Source organism: Anguilla anguilla, chromosome 6 (genome assembly GCF_013347855.1).
Source record: "Anguilla anguilla isolate fAngAng1 chromosome 6, fAngAng1.pri, whole genome shotgun sequence".
NCBI classification, from domain to species: Eukaryota; Metazoa; Chordata; class Actinopteri; order Anguilliformes; family Anguillidae; genus Anguilla; species Anguilla anguilla.
In genome coordinates, this window is record NC_049206.1 from 17,977,741 (window position 1) to 17,995,042 (window position 17,302).

The following is a 17,302-nucleotide window of genomic DNA, read 5'->3' on the forward strand; positions in this document are numbered from 1 at the left end:
GTAATATTAAAGTGAACAGTGAGATTGTGGCCTCTCGATTTGACCAGTGCTGTTACACAGGAAAGTATTTTTTTAAAGAAACATTTAAAATAATTTGTTTTATTGTTGCTCCGTAATGATGCCCAAGTGTGTATATTCTTGTTGACTTCAGCAGACCCACAAAGCAGTGCTTTGTGTTAGACTTGCACTTAAAGACAATTAGCCGTTAGAAAATGGATGTGTTAGAGGTAACAGTTTTTATTAGTGATTAAATTTTGTCATTTGCATTTGTCATTTGAAATATAGGTAATGCATTTTTAAAAGCAATTACTTTTATACCCTTATAGGTAAACCAATTGGCTGTCAATGTTGTAGTGGTGAAATGAGCCTACAAAACCAATTGGGCATTCCAGAATGGAGAAAAAATAAAATGATGTTGTGTTGTAGTAAAAAAAACATTGCAGCACTGGCCTTATTTCCTTCAGCCGGGATAGCGTACTGATACATTAGCGGAGCTCACACAGACAGGAGGGCAGCCAAAGTAAAGTCCTGGAGGGCGCCCCTGGGGGCCACTTGGGCCCTCTTTCCCAAGCCCTGCAGACATGGCTCCCGTCCAGGTCTCGCAGAACATGTTTGTGTCTCCCCGCGACTTTGCAGAGTGCCTTTTTATTCTTATGCTCTCCACACTTAACAGGCTGGAGCTCCTGTACAAGGATGTGCAGTGCAATGCACATACGGTGTGTGTAGTGATTTACATCCCACCCCTAAGGCTCAACAAGCACTGCCAGACATATTCGGCTAAGACATACTGCCAGACATACCCATCCCACTGACTTTATATGACCGCTAGGTAGAGAAGTATGGATAGGGCAGCTCTCTCATACTATGATATATAGTCTGCCTTCAAGGAAAGGTGTGTTATTGCTTTCAATATTTGTATTTGGAGAGAAGTCAAGTTTATTTTTTGAGAACGGGTGCCTGGAGTTTTACAGCATTGTCAATAAGAAGTGATGTGTCACAGAAACTTGGGAGGCAAACAAAATGTTTAATGTGTTTTTTCACATTTAACATTGAAGAGCCTTCTTTTTGTGCGTGTGTGTGTCTGGAGGGGTGGGGGGCTTAGTATGGTTGTTTCCTTATGATCCTGACTGCATGAGTCTGTGATCGTTCGCTGGGTTACCATGGAGAGCAGAGAGGAAAGGCTTAATGGCCCAGACGAGTTGTGTTTATTCCCCTTCCCGCTGTGTTCTACGTGTGTGCCACGTTGTGCCGCATTTCCTCAAGGGTAACGGAAATGCGGCACAACATGGCCTGTGCCATCTTTTGGAATTTTTGCAGGCGCGCTGTTAGCATCAAGAGCCATAAGGTTTTAATTCACCTAACTTCATTCTGCTTTGTATTCTGCCAAGGACAATTTTGGTCAGTCAGTGCTGTAACTACACAGCAATTGTGCATTACTGTACAAAAGTTAAAATGGCCGGACCTGCTATTTTGGCTTGTGGTCCAAGCTGTATCAAAATCTAGGTTGTAAAAAGTTGCTGTTTTTGACCATTTCAGCATGAGTCCTTACTAACCCTAGGAGTTATTATTGAAATCAATAACATTATGAAATATTTACAATGACAGTTGTTGACAGTTTTAATGTTACATTTTCTCTGGTGATTTTTGGTCAAATCTCATTTGATTCAAATTGTATTGATTGAAACATCATGCATTCAGTGATGTTTACTTGCTGTTTTTCTTTTAAACATTTACTGATGTGTGACCTACATTTGAAAAAAGAATGAAACACACATCTTACCAAGACATAGTAGAGCTGCTTTCAAGTCCAAGTTGCTGGACTAAATCTTTTTTCATTTGGAAGAAGGGAAAAACCCTCCAGCTAAAGGAAAGGTTGCCATCGGGAAATGTTTTTATAGTTATGGGTTGGCACATATCTCAAAGTTTTGTGTTTGAACTCTGGTTCTGGATAATCAAGACTGTTAACATGTGTAAGGGTCATCCTTTTTTCAAACAAAAACATTTATGATTACTGAACTAAAATTATTAGCTTAGCCTGTGTATGGTGCTCGACCAGTTTGCCGTTTGGACATTGTAAGTGCTCACATTCAGCTACAAAGTGGGATGCATTGCATTGTTTTATTTAGTTGTTTATACAGTTACATTTTTGTTTGGTTATCCCGTGGTAGACCCTTGTGTAATTCAAACACTGTTCAGCGAGAGTCTGTAGGCTTTAGTCTATTCACACCAACATGAAAGGAGTTGCAGCTCCTATAGCAAAAGTTTGCCAGGTCATGTTTTACAGGTAGTCTATACTAAAGATACATTTACCTTCACTTTTATACGTAGACTGTACACCACACGGTCCTGTGGGGAACCTCTCTAGTGAATTTCAAGTCTGTGGTGGTGTCAGATAAAAAACAAGAGACCTATGGATGAAACGTGTGGCCTGGCTAATACAATTATGTCACCTTCCCTTACAACACTACTGCACGTTTACATCACTCAATCTCTCATTTGCTCTTACTTTAGAGTTACTTATTGAAAAGTTAAATCAAAGAAACTAAATTATGTTCATTAGCTTCAACCCTTTCAATAAAATGATAGGTCATAGCAAGCTTTTTGTCAAAAAAGATACTTCTATACATACATGTGTGACCAGTTATGGCTGTTTTTACATTTTATGACATGCATGAAGTGCTCTCAAATTATGGTCATAAAGATTTTTTTTTTCTGCAACAGTCAAATCAAGTATCACCTACAGTATGTATAATACTGCAAATTTTGAGTGTTGTTTGATGTTAGTATGTGTGTTTGCGGGGGAAGATGCATGTTCATGTGTATGTGTGTTTGCAGGGATGTGCCATTTCTGTATGTGCATGGATGGGTTGGAAAGTATGTGTACACGTGTTTGTGTGTGTGTCGGGGGGGGGGGGGGTGTTTCTGTGTGTACAAGCATGCATGAAGGTATGCATATGTGTGTTTGCGTGTGGTCCTTATTGTTGTGTGCATTTGTATGAGTGTATTTCAATGCCCTGACGTGTCATCCTCTCCTTACAGAGACTGTGATAGAAGACAAAGACTATGAGGTCATGATGCAGATTGATTGCGAGGTGATGGACACCAGGATCCTTCACATCAAGACAACCAGTATCCCAGCATTCCTGCGCACGAACCACTCCAACTCCCATCACTCCACTACGGGCAGTGGTCAGGCCACAGCTCCTGTGGGAGTTCTACCAAAAACTAATCAAGCCCACACACAACATGGGACTGATCATTTACAGCCCATTTAGTCTGTCCAGTGCCCATCCGGGGAAGGGGGGGGGAGGGGCATTGCGCTTAATTTGTTTCCATAATGAAGGTAAGGTGTTAGGGGCTTAATTTAAACAAACAATTTATCTTCTTAAATCCTGTGCACACAATATTATACAGCAAACTCTCCCAGAGCACATGTTTATGAAGGTAGGGTGTGCTGCTGTTCAGTTATAACCATTTTTATAGTCTAACACTATAAAACTAGGGTCTAAAATGTCACAGAATTTCATACTTCGGTCAATGAATCCAAAATGGCCCCAAATGCTCCCATTATTTCAGTGCTTGTGTTATATGTTTTTGATAACTTCAATTTGGTTCAGAGCTCATCCAGAAGCATTGTGGTGAATTTGTTTTCATAATGAAAAGTTTTAATATTTATTTCTTCTTTTCCTTTTGCGCCCACATTTTGCCATTGTTTGCATTTTGCTACCCACATTTAGCAGAATATGTGAATTTGAAAGCACGTGACTGTTTGGGATCTGGGATTGATGAGAAGGGACAGGGAGATTACCCAAGGTTTTAGACTGGAAAGATGGCTGTTCAATGAAGAGCCGTTGCCATGTCGTAGCGCATCTCCTTATCTCCTTCATGGGTAAAAACCATAGCACTTTCTCTCTTTCTCAGCCACTCTTTCATAATACAGGTACTGTAATTTCCCGCCTATATTTCCCCGTGTAAGTGGCAGCTCTTGACCTTCTACAAGTTTGTTTGCCATCCCATGGAGACGTGGGTAACAAGGGCACAATTTTAAAATATGTTCCGTCTTGTTCCACATGGGTTTAGAAGTGTCTCTGCTGTGCAACAAATCCTAGCCATGTCAGAAAGCATGGCAGCAGTAAAATATAAACTGTTGGAATTGAGTTTTTATTTTGTTCTTAAAAAGAAAATGCAACTGCTTTGAACATGTTTTATGTTAATCTAGTTTTGAGGTTTTTCACTATTTTTTTTACTGAAGAATACAACTAAAGCTAAGCATTGTGAGATCCTTTAGATTGGTACCACGTTACACCTCCAAAAATAAAATAATCATTGATGGATACACTGATATATGGAATTCAACGCATCAAACAATGAGCAATAGGCATAATGCATTTATATATCCTCTTGTGATGAGAAGTACATTTCGATGTGCTAAGGGATATATCTACTGCAGAAACAAAGGAATGGCCTCATTCTTTCCTAATATATATACCACAGTCTTCATTGTATTTATGATTGTAGGTTTCAAAACGAAAATAATGCATTCGTAAAAAGGTCTCCAAAAGAAACGAGGCAGATTCTTTCATCCGAGGCCAAATCCATCATGGTACAGCGAGTGACTCCTCTTGTTGGAACCTTAGTGGTTGCGGTCAGTGTATTCTGTATTAGTGACCTTAGCCAACAATAACAATTCTTCTGATGCCTGTTAGATTTAAGGATATGGCTGGATTTCCTGTTGCTTTCAATGTCAGACATGCATTGCTAGCTTGATTTGTGTGTGAACTACATCATTTAAATTGTAATTTTACAGAATAGATGTTTTTGCATAACAAAAACTTTACGGACAAGGAATGAGGGTTACTTTTAAAGCAATAAAGCAAATACTATAATCAGGATTTTCATTTTTAATCTCCTGATTTCACTTAAATTAACTCCTCAGATTTCCTTAATATACATGAAATGTCCCTTACAATATGCATAATGTACCAAATTATACTTGCGTATATACATACAAGGTATATATTAGGATAGTCTGTACATTTTTGATGCATATACAACTAGAACTTAATAAAGCCCTTGATCATGAGCAGTCCATCAGAATTCAGTATTAATCTAAGCTATGGTATAATTACATATCATTGCAACGTCAGCCTTCGCTATATATTCAGGCTTGTCTCAGAGACAAATATGTCATAATGCTGATGTGATATAAAATGCCAGTTTTGGTTTCAGGAACAGATTCCTTTTTTAGTACCGTGATCACAGTCTCAGGGAAACGCACTTGAAATTCAGTTCTTTTAATTTAGATATTTATAAAGCACGTAGACAACAAATGCATAGCATGCAGGAAGGATTGAAGTTGATTGGATGGGTTTGGGGTAAATAGTTTTTTTTTTTGTGTTTTGCTGTGACTGCAATATCTGAAACCATGATGGAACAGATGAAAAAATAGACAAAGTAAACCGTAGTTTGCATGGCAGCTTGCAGTGTAACACCTGTGTGTGATCCTTTATATTCAGGAAGCATTGCCTGTTTTTATCAGAAAATAATGTGAATGTCATTCATGTATATATGGTGAAATACTAATAGTAATAGTAGGAATATATATTCTTATTCTAAAATATACATACAACTGCCATATGATAAAAAAATCTATAAACTCCACTTTTATACCCATGCGGGTATAAATGGGTTTGGGCATATGCAGAACAACTTTGATTTTACCAATAATGGAGAATATACAATATATTTTGTGTAGTATGATCACAATTACATATATGAAGGAAGCAAAAAAAAAAAAAAGATTTGGATTTTATATTTTAATATGAATGGATTTTTGATGGGGGTCACTTTTGTGTAGCTTTTGTTACAATGGAACCAGTTTTGTAGTTCAATCTATTAAGGCATAGCCTTTGTTTCAGGGGTATCGTCGATATTTGTATTTATGAACCGAGCTGTACTGATTATGTTTGGAAGTGAAATTGAGCTTCTGCTTTATCGTTTTATCTTTACGGGAGCAGGGAACCAATTAGATTTTTTGGTTTTTTTATTTCTTGTGCTTTGCAAAATTTGTCAAATAAAACACTTGAAGTCTAAGGATTGTTCTTTTGGGTTTCAATGTTCAACTGGGATTTTACTGCAGAATATTTACATACTCCCAAAATCCAGAGGTGTAGAGTAGTTTTAAGTCAACCAAACCTCAAAGCTGAAGGAAGCTGTAGTTCAAATGAGAACCCTGAATGAGACCTGGGTGGGGGGCGGGAGAAACTTATAATTTTTTTTATTATTATTTGACTGAACAAGGTGAGATTATGACTGTAATGTTGATAGCCAAGAAGGGGGCCCTATTGGCTACAAGTGGAAAAGACCATACCCCAAGCATTCTGAGTAGCCAGGACCCTACATCATCGTGGGCCTAAGTCTCTAAAACAGTGGTCTCTGGTCCTGGAGAGCTACAGGGTCTGCTGGTTTTTGTTTTCACCTTAAAATCAGCACCCAATTGAGACCCAAGACACCAGGTGAGTTGAATTAACTGTGTAATCAACTGCTCTCATTGATTCATGAAGTGCAGAGTCACTATGAAAACCAGCAGACCCTGTAGCTCTCCAGGGCCAGGGTTGGAGACCACTGCTCTAGAACTTACCTCTCTGGGGTTGACCAATGTGAATGGGAGGGTATCCTGTTTAAAACATATAATGGCAAATGCTGTTACTTTATTTTACTAACTAACTCTTTTAAAATGAAGAGAAAATATCTGAGCTGTGCTCAAAAAATGTAAACTGAAAAAAATGCGGAGCTGAATAAAACAAAGTTACCGAAAATATCACTCACTAAATTAGGACGGAGAGTTAGTAGGCCTACGTGGCTTATTTGATGGCGAGTAAAAAGTGGTGCCCCAAAACCCCCCAAAAAACATATGTGCTACACCAGTGATTGCAATGTGGAGAAAATTATACCTTTCTGTGGTGTTCTTTTGAGAGTAAGTTATACACCGTATCGAGATCTCAACAAGGCCAAAATATGACTCCAAATGGATATAACTTTCAAAATGCAAACAATTCAAAGTCATTTGACCATGTAATGCAGTGTAAATATAAAGACAACACTGACATATGCAAATATTCTAATGCATTTTTAATTGTTCAAATACACCAAGAAAAATACAGTCATCATTCTGAAATGTATATCATATGTGGTTGTGCATGCATTTTGTGTAAGGTGAAATTATGGTAAGGTAATGTACATGTTATCACAGAGAATTTAGATGAGTGAATATGTCTATGTATATCTATACAAACACACGCATGCATGCATCCATACACAAGTTTTTTGGTAATCACTTGAGTAAATTGAAACTAAAATGTTTTATTTGTCAAAAAATGTATCCACAATTAAACGTTTTTAATATATTATGTTCATTAAGCTTCAGTCAACGTGCTAGACCCTAGTGCTGCTACATATTGTTACTAGTTTCTTGAGGTTTTTAAATAAATGAACAATGAACCATTACAATAAAATGTATTCAAATAAGGTTTATTCTAAATTACAGTATATACAGTACATTCTGTTAAGTCATAATGAGCAGTACAATAATAACCTTGTCATGCTTCAATGGATGATTAAATTTGGCCAGCCCTTTGAGAGGTAAAAATGGGGACATTAAATACCGGTTGAAAATAAAAATACAAAATGTATGCAAGGCAGACACTACAGTTAAAAAAAATGGTCAGTACCTCACATGTAAAGACCCACAAGGGTTGTGCAGACTGCTCTACAATCCACTTGGATATAAAATCATTCATTCCCTTTTTTTTTTACTCTTTTATATAAAAACAGTGCTGGACAGCTTTGTTTTTTCTTGTACAGCTCCTGCTCAGTAGGCAAACACTAAGTTGTAGGTAACCTGATGGCCATTGTCCCAGGCATAAAGGACCCGCTCCTTGGGGTTATAGTCTACCTGCGTGTTGTGGGAGTAGCTGTTGGCAAAGGGCAGCCTTGGTATCATCTGCGTGTTTGTGTGCGTGTCGAAGGCATAGGAGATGTTGGCCCTCGTCCGGTCGTAGCTGTCGATGGCGTAGAGGACGCCGCAGACGACGAAGCAGTTGCCATAGAAGTTCCTCCGCAGGCGTGTCCTCCAGGTGGTCTCCTTCTGGATGCTGAGGTCCGTGGGGTTCAGCTTGCTCAGGACTATCACCTCCTGGTGGAAGGCCTCCTCGTCCAGCGCCGGGTAGATTATCCACAGGCCGCTCTCGTCCACGGCGAAGTCGATGTCCGAGTGGCCGCGCCACTGCCAGGGAGTGTCTTCCTCGAAGGCCGCGTCGTGCAGCATGGTCCACGCCGCCACATAGCGCAGCTTCAGGTCAAACTTGATGATGTCACGGGAGTAGGCTCGGTTGTAGAAGAAGGCCCCGTTGTAAACCACATGACCCGTGCCGATCCAGTTGTAAGGAAGTTTGTAGGAGTTGGAGGGCTGTCCTATGAGAAGGCACAAAAATGCAACAAATTTATTATTTATTTATATATTTGTTTGTGTGTGTATTTACAGTGTAAGATGTACATGCCCAGCCATATTACATATACATGCAGTTGGGAAGTACCTTTTTTGAAGGTCTCCATGTCATGGAATTCCAGCATGTTATTTCCAAAGTAGTAGTTTGTGACATAGACCTTGTTTTCAGCACTCTTGGGATCCTTCATCCACGCTCCTTCCGGTTTGCCATACGTGTTGTGGGTCACGGGATCGGAGACGGAGGCCAGGGTGTCCTTGCACTCCCCTGTTAATGATGAGACTGGTGAGGATCTGTGTCTTTCTGATGTGTATCGCACTGAATTATGTCTTGCATAATCTTTCAAAGCGTTGAGTGGGATGTTTTGAGTAAAATCGGATACAAATCTAAAGTGTCTTTATGCCCCTTCAGTTTTTATCCTCAACAATGTCATGGACATTTTTTCAGGTTTTATTTTAAATGGAAAATGTCTTAAATCCAAAACGACAGGGAAACTTTATCTTAATTTTGGAAGAGAGCACTGTAGTAATGAATTTCTGTACTGTAACATTCAGCATTGCACTCTTGATTCACAGCTTTAAGTTTGCATGGTGGACACCACAATCAAAATAGCATTAGATACCAAAATGAACATAGGCCTTGCTACTGTATGCTCTGCTATAGAGTGGCTTCCCCAATAACACTGTGATTTCTTACACAAAATGACTTGGAATAGAAGCTAAGTACTTAAAAACTTGCCAGGATTTTTGGGGGGCTCCATGCTCATGGTTTCCTCTGTCGGGCTCTCTGTCCAGCTGATTCGGTACTTGGGTTTAACTGGCGCGGCAGCTTTGGTTGCCCGGGTGGTTGAAACCCGCGGCGTCGTCGTGGTCGGTGATGCGGTCAGAGGAGTCAAGGTCACTGATTCGGTGGTTGCAGTGGCTACAGCAGCGGTGGTAGTGGGAGGTGGTGCTGTGGTCGTAGTGGCGGGTGGCGTGGTGGTTGTAAACATGTCTCCTGCAGCACTCTCCATCGGAGCAGTCAGGGTCAAAGCAGTTGACTGGAGTTTGGATGGGCCGTTAGGAATACGAGTGGGCAGGGCTGAGCCAGTGCCCGAAGTCTTCCCTCCGTCTGCAGTGGCGGCTGCAACTGCGGGCTGGTTAGGCTCCACCCTTTCTTTCTCATTGGCTTTGGGAGCTGTGTGTTTCCGCTTGAGGAGCAGATCCTCCAACACCAAATCCACTGATCCATCACCACTGAGAACTTCTTCCACTGTTGCTACCGCAGCTGCTCAGAGAGGACATGGAAAAAACCCAGTCACCATAGTAACTTGAAAACACCACAAATGCACAGACTGGATTCCTAGAAGCCAGCTGTGTCATTTCTTCCGAAATGGAAACACATTTTTTACTCTGATAGTTTGTACAATTTTATATAAAAATAATAAGCCTATATTTTAAAAGAAAAAGTGAAATAAAAAAAACTAAATTGTGCTGAATATATTTTCAGCTACATAGACCCAGGCTTCACACACACAAGAAAAAGTTTGTGAACCCTTTGGAATTACTTGGATTTCTGGATTATTTACTTATTAAATGTGGTCTTATTTCCATCTAAGTCACAATAATAGACAAACACAATATGCTTAAACTAAGAACAAACAAATAACTGTACTTCTTATCAATACTGATATTATCATTTAAACATTCACAGTCAAGGTTGGGAAATATGTGAACCTCTAGGCTCATGACTTCTCCAAAAGCTAATTGGAGTCAGGTGTTCCAATCAATGAAATAAGATGGAAGTGTGGGTTGGAGATGCCCTACCCTATAAAAAAGACACACAAAGTTTGGTTACTGACTGAGTCTGCTCTTTTCAAGAAACATCTATTCATGTGAACCATGCCCTGATCAAAACAATTTTCCAAAGACCTTTGAAGAACTGCAGAGATGCATAAAGGCTAAAGGTATTTCTAAAGACCTGGGCGTTCAGTTCACAATACGAAAATGATGGAAATTCTGTTCTGTTGCTACTAAGTACTGTAAAAAAAAAAAACCCCTAGGGTAACAATGACCTACAGAAATCTCTTGAATTTGCTAAAGTCTCTGCTGATGTGTCCACTATAAGAAAACCACGAATCAAGGATGGTATTCGTGGGAGGACACCACAGAGGAAACCACTGCTCTCCAAAAAAACATTTCTGCAAGTTTGCAAAAGACCACCTGGATGTTCCACAACGCTTCTGGGATAATGTTCTATGGATGGCTGAGACAAAAGTTTAACTTTTTTTGCTGAAATGAACAATGCTATGTTTGGAGGGAAAAACCACTGCTCACCAACACCAAAACTTCATATCAACTTTGAAGCATGGTGGAGGGGGCATCATGATTTTGGCCTGCTTTGCTGCCTGAACAGCTTGTAATCATTGAGGGAACAAAGGATTCAAAATTGTATCAAGAAATTTTACAGGAGAATATCAGGCTTGCAGTCCATCACCTGAAGCTTAATAGAAGTTGACTGATTCAACATGACAAGAACCCAAAACACAAGTAAATCAACAACAGAATGGTTTAAACAGAACAAAATTCATGTCTTGGAATGGCCAAGTCAGAGTCCAGACCTTAACCCAATTGAGATGTTGTGGCATGACCTGTAGAGAGCTGTTCATTGAAGAAATCCGAGAAATATCAATGAACTGAAGCAGTTTTGTAAGGAGTAATGGTCCAAAGTTTCTGTGCAAGTCGGATCGGCAGCTATAAGAAACATTTGGTGGAGGGTGAAGAGGTCCTACCAGTTACTGGATACAATGGAATGTTTAGACAATGTGTTCAGTAAAGACACAAAAAGTGCAATTTATTTATTGTGTGTTATTAATTTAAGCAGAAGCAGTGTTGGTCTATTATTGTGACTTAATGAAGATCAGGCCACATTTAATGAGTAATTAATGCAGAAATCCAGGTAATTCCAAAGGGTTCATGAACATTTTGTTGCAACTGTGTATGTGTGTGTATGTAGAAAATATGCATCTATAAAATAAAGAGCAGTAACAGTCTTACGATGGTCCTCCATGTCTTTGTCCTCCATTGCGCTGGACTTGTAATAGGTTATCCCCCGGATGACCATCCCATTTGAGCCTGGTCTGGCCTGAGCCTGCTTCTTAGATTCCTGCTCTGTCAGCTCCCCCTCCGTCCCTCTTTCCGGATGGCTCCTCTTCAGGAGGGGTCTGGACAGCCCCCGTGCCCACTTCTCCTCATGCTTCTTCTGTAGTAACAGTAAAGGGTTAATTATTTTTAAATGTCTGTAAAGACAAAGATGTCAAAGGTGAATTGATTGCCATTCACCCGGATTTTGGAGTTGTGTGTGTGTGTGGGGCAGAGAGTTCTATGGGAGTTCAAAGAGAATCGACTGATGTTCCAATATAGTTGGGTCTAAATCACTCATGGTTCCTGGGGTAACTGTACAGTAGTTCCTTACAATGAGACAACAGGATACCTGTTGTCAGTGAGAGATATGACTGCCGCTAGCTGTCTTCTGTGGTACAGTGTGGACTATATGCAGTAAAGTAGCTACCGATTTGCAGTACAATGGAGGAGTGCAGCTTCAGTCCAGGCATGAGGCTCAAGTCTTTCTGTTACCCCAGGTGACACTGCGAACCAGGGGGGGCCGGGGGAATAGCAACTGCAGGCCAAGTGGAGTGTGGGGTCGATAGGGATTGACAGTGGAGAGGAGGAGGGGCGGTGTGGCCACTGACTATCATGTATTCAACACATGGATTTCTCCCTCCCTTTGTGTGGTGTCCTCCCAATCAGATGACGCTCAAGGCAGCATCCGTGGTGCCTATGCCTAGGATTGGCCCTGCATCCGACCCCCTCCTGTCAGAGGTTGACATCGCAGTAACTCCATTAACGCTGATGCAAATTCCACAAAAATGGAAAAAGGGAGACTCTAACTTTGGCCATTCCACTCAAGGCTGCAAGTCTCTGGTCTCTTTCATCTGAATCTACCATGCACTGTGCTGTGAAAGAAAAAAAATCTGACTTTCTTTAGCTTCTGGAAAGGCCTAGCCTCTTGGAATAACTGGTTTACCTGGCATTTTTTTAAAATCTCTGTTGAGCAGGGTTCCAAACTAGCTCAAGAAAGCTGGACAGCATTTCCAGACTTATTACAGGACAGAGACATAGTGCCACCTGTAGCTCATTTTTAGATAATTAATCGCATTAGAACTGCCTGGACCCAAATGACCATAGTAATTACTTCATTTTTGCTATGTCTATTTTCTGACTTTAAATTTAACTTTATGACATGAAAACCGATGAAAACAAATTCTGCCAATTAGGCAACAAAAAAAAAAAACTATATAAAGTGTGTGTACCTAATTATATAACGGTTAAATAAAACAGTTTTCTATGCAAATATTTACTGTAGAGTAAATTAATAATACTGTATTTGAGAGCACCATCTTTCACACATCTGTGCTGGCTGGGATGACGATCAGAAACTCCAGAAATAACTTTAATGTAAACCCACAGATGTTGATACGATTGCAGCTTGACATCAGATTGAAGGTGTATAAAAAATGTACATCTTCTCACATGTAATGAACAGACATTATGTAGGCCTGGCGACAGAGCCTGGAACTCAGCCCTACCTTGGGTTCTGTGTCAGTGGCGGCTGCGTCCCTCTGGAGGGGGGGCCCTGGCATGCGTTTCCTCTTGTCTGGTTGCAGGTTGATGCGGCTTTCCTTCTGCTGGGTCTGGACCTGCTCCTGTGACCCGCTCACCCTCTGCTCCGTGTGGTTCTGGGACACAGCCTGATTGCAAAGCAAAGCGCAGCAGTGATTGGTTAGGTCAGGCAAAGGTAGGACAGGGGGCTGCTTTTACTGTATCTGAATTTGTCTGAATTTCAGTGTATCTGGAAAAAAGCCCCAGGATAAGTGCTTGCTCTGGATGTACACAGGAATTAGTAAATCGCTAACATTGCACATGACTTCCCTAGTGCTACAGTACTTTTCAAGTCCTTGTTGATTTTTCATTTTAGCCACCAAATGGGCATACCCATTAAAAGGGAATTGCAAGATGAAATATTGCATTTGGGAAAACAAACCTGAGTGCCCTTTTAGGGGCCAATGATATAACTTCTTCACGCCTTTTTTCCAGTGTCAACTTGCTAAGCACAATAAGGAAGCTACAATCAAACACATTTCCAAAATGCAATACAAAAATCTGTTTCTGTGATTACTACTGTAACAAAAGAAAACTATTCATTATTTATTTCATGCTAAATTCATTTGTTCATTTTGTCAATTCAATACATCGTTTAAACTGTTAATTAGTTAATACAGAAATATTAGTAACTTAATCAGTTCAACTTAGAAGTTTTACTTTGTGAGACAATATTAATGTAGAGCATGAGCATGAAAAGTATGGTCCTTAATTTTTGTTCATCCACGAAACTTTCTGCTTAAGATGGCATGTGTATACCTGTATGCATTAAAACTTATTACATATACCAAATATACATTGATATTGCCTTTATGATTTATATGAATGTATAACATTTTCATTACCGTGGCATATCTCTATAAATCAGTGGTCTCCAACCCTGGTCCTGGAGAGCTACAGCGTCTGCTGGCTTTTGTTCTCACCTTAAAATCAGCAACCAATTGAGACCCAAGACCAGGGGATTTGAGTTAACTGTGTAATCAACTGCTCTAATTTATTCATGAAGTGCAGAGTCACTATGAAAACCGGCAGACCCTGTAGCTCTCCAGGACCAGGATTGGAGACCACTGCTATAGATCATGCATAAGCTTTTGTGCAGAGGGTTGACCTTGGGTGAAGTGGCATCTGGTGTTACATCACTTTTGTAAATGCCCTTTTACGTAACTTGTGTTACGCCATTCTTCGCAGGAACTGACTAAATTATTTTGTATGGTAGCACAATACATGCGTCACAAAGCCTATAATTACACGCCGGCACTAAAAACGGAACAGTTTCTTTTTTAAGTTCTTCAGACGAGTTATACAAATTGCATCACTGGTACCTTACCTTTTCAATATTTTCAACTCGATTAAGAAGTTTTGTCGTGACAGAGTGCAACTTTAACAAGTCCATTCCATAAAGGGCCCCTTCCAGCAAATCCATAATGGTTGACATCTAAAGAAAAATAGTGTGTCACCGTTGGTTCCAGAAAATGCATAATTGGAATGTAACAATTGATTTAAACCATCAAATGCAACCATAGATCCACCTCACCTAACTATAGCAGGGTTTATACAACATTAACGTCTAGGAGATCAACGATACTTCCTAAATCTTAACTAATTCAAATTCAATTTTTCCTCGATGACAATTAGTAAACAAGATGTGTGATTATCGTTCCTTCAAGTAAACGTGAAATGCTTAAACGTTTCGTGCGTTTTCTTTGTAGACATGCTTGACATTACTTTGATTTCATCTTTCCCGGCATCTTGTAGCTTCTTGAACCTGAAATCCCCTTCACAGGGGTTCAGAGCGGAGGGAGGGGCGATGCAGGCGCACTTGCAGTCCGACCCTGATGTGACAGTCTCAACGGTGTAAAAGTCTTGCGCCTTGGCGCTGTCTTCCTCGATTCGGCGGCACGCACTTCTGCTGAGGGGTCTGACAACACATTTACACCTACAGTCAGACCCTTCCGACAGCGCTTTCACTTTGTCATAATCACCCAGCAGCTAAAACAGAAAGAAGATGGATGCATTTTATCACCTGAAGAACAGTGTCATATTGTCAACATTCACTACATTAACTAGCCTACATTTTATAACGTACGATCCTTACTGTTAACGTATCTGGCCCTCATGAGATAAAACAGTGAGATACTGAAACTATCAGCGATGTTGCAATAAATGAACAGGATATGTCTCTATTGTCATGCACTAATCTGCATTTGGGTTATATAAAAAGGCTATACTACTAAAAAGACTACTACTTCTACTTTTTCTTGCAACTACTACTACTACTATATATATATATATATATATATATATATATATATATATATAATAATAATAATAATAAACAAGTGTTATTTCGTTTAAACTCACTTCCTCTAAAACTATAAAAGTTAAATACCTGAGTCATGATATTTTCCTGGTTGTCCATCTCGTCCTCCAGCGTCTCGTACTGCCCATGCAGCTCACTGTCCAGTTGAGGAGTAGCATCATTCAGCTTATTGCCCGCCACCTCATTCGGTGCGGCCGAACTACAACCGAGTACAAGGCACCAAATAACGCACACCAGCACCAATTTAGACATCACCGATAATGGAACGGATGTTGATAGCTTCACTGAGAGGGTTATGGAAACCGACTCTTAATGGAATGGAAACTATTAATGGTTTATTTTAATTTCCCTTATTTTTTTTAGGTGCGGTTTGCATATTATATTGTGCGCGATGCACTGATTTTTGCTAATGCAATGATGAACTTTGCAGGCCGAAATGAAATACGCTGTTAGCTTTAAGTGAAAATGACTGTCCGGCCCCGGTGATGGTAAATCCCTCCTCTGTGTGTGGATAATACCGGGGAAAGACAGGCTACTGAAATTTCTGAAGGATAGTTAGCTCGTGGGAAGGACCTCTTTGCAGAAGTCGAAGTAGGGAGGAGTCACACATCTACATGCTTAGAGGTTTCCAGTAAACTGACTTTGATTTATTTATTTATTTGTTCTTTAAAATGTACTATACAACTGGGAATAATTGAGTAATTCTCTCATTTGACAACCCAGGAGGGAATCAGCAGTCAGACGTCATGTAACAAAACATTTCTTGAATGAAGTGAATGTATTGCATTACTAAAATAATTACAGATTCCCTAAACTTTTCCTTTGCATCTTCCGATTAAAATACAAAGTCAGAAATGGTGGTTCATTCATTTCAAAGATGCTGTGCTCCTTTTCGCTGTTGACCGTCTCATGAAGTTAGAGCTTTTCTTATCCACTAGCGCCACCAAGTGTTTTTATTTTAATTTTTTTTATTCCATGTTGTGTGCTGCCATCTCCTGAATAGGACGCTCTTAAAAAAATAGATTTTTAATATAATCTTAACCGAACTCCTTGATAAAAAATAAAATAAAACAGTGGACATTTCCTTAACGGTTGTTTCACTATTCAGCAATTGCTATTCAGCAATTCAACGTAGCCTATTACTTTAAAATGTGTTACATGTGAACGTTCTGTAGTCTTCTAAATCCAAATATTTCAAACTTCTGGGTTATTTTTCGTAAATCATTTTGAGGTTCAGAGTTACACTTTCACTCACTGGACGAGTTGGTGCATAGCCCCTCCCACCAGGAATACTACTATTATTATTTACCACCTACATAAACACTGAAACGAAACCATTTGCACATTTAATCCAGATCATTCAGACCAATCTGACAGTTTGACGATACAATTACTGTACTCGTATTTCTCATTTTGTCAATTCATTGAATTCTAGTTCATATTTCAAAAGTTCCTGGTTGCAATGATTTATTTAATTTTTCATTTATACTCTTTATTTTGGTAATAAAACCTGAGGATACATATTTCTAACTCAAATGAAAATAAAATTTCAAATCTTGGGTGCAATCAGTGCAAGTGTGTTTTCTCAAAAACAGAAAAATAAGGAATTTATCTAGCTACACAATCGGATTTCAAAATTTAAGGGAGGGCATAGTTAGTTAGTTTCAAGACCTCGCAGACTGCCTTGAGGTATTCCCCTACTAGGTTTGGTCCTTGGCCCTGTTTGCTTCTCTCTCTATACCAAGTCTTTTGGCTCTGTCATCTCCTCCCATGCCCTG

The 17,302-nt window shown here is 39.7% G+C and overlaps 2 protein-coding genes across 2 annotated transcripts in view; one reads left to right on the forward strand and one right to left on the reverse strand.

Annotated features, from left to right (window-relative positions):
* The window catches only part of LOC118230021 (cyclic AMP-dependent transcription factor ATF-6 alpha-like), a 41,196-nt gene extending 35,103 nt beyond the window's left edge, over positions 1 to 6,093 (forward strand). The window contains exon 16 of the mRNA XM_035422695.1: positions 3,040 to 6,093. Within this exon, the coding sequence (XP_035278586.1) occupies positions 3,040 to 3,275 (236 nt within the window). The 3' untranslated portion in view covers positions 3,276 to 6,093. The remainder of the gene's footprint in view (positions 1 to 3,039) is intronic.
* A 1,421-nt stretch (positions 6,094 to 7,514) lies between these two features.
* olfml2bb (olfactomedin-like 2Bb) lies at positions 7,515 to 16,049 on the reverse strand. The gene is made up of 8 exons (XM_035422694.1): positions 15,594 to 16,049; positions 14,930 to 15,193; positions 14,532 to 14,639; positions 13,132 to 13,293; positions 11,540 to 11,744; positions 9,243 to 9,770; positions 8,595 to 8,771; positions 7,515 to 8,472 (listed from the first exon to the last, which is right to left on the reverse strand). The coding sequence occupies exons 1-8, from the start codon at positions 15,774 to 15,776 to the stop codon at positions 7,871 to 7,873; spliced, it is 2,229 nt and encodes a 742-aa protein (XP_035278585.1). The 5' UTR covers positions 15,777 to 16,049; the 3' UTR covers positions 7,515 to 7,870.
* Between the last annotated feature and the right edge of the window lie 1,253 nt (positions 16,050 to 17,302).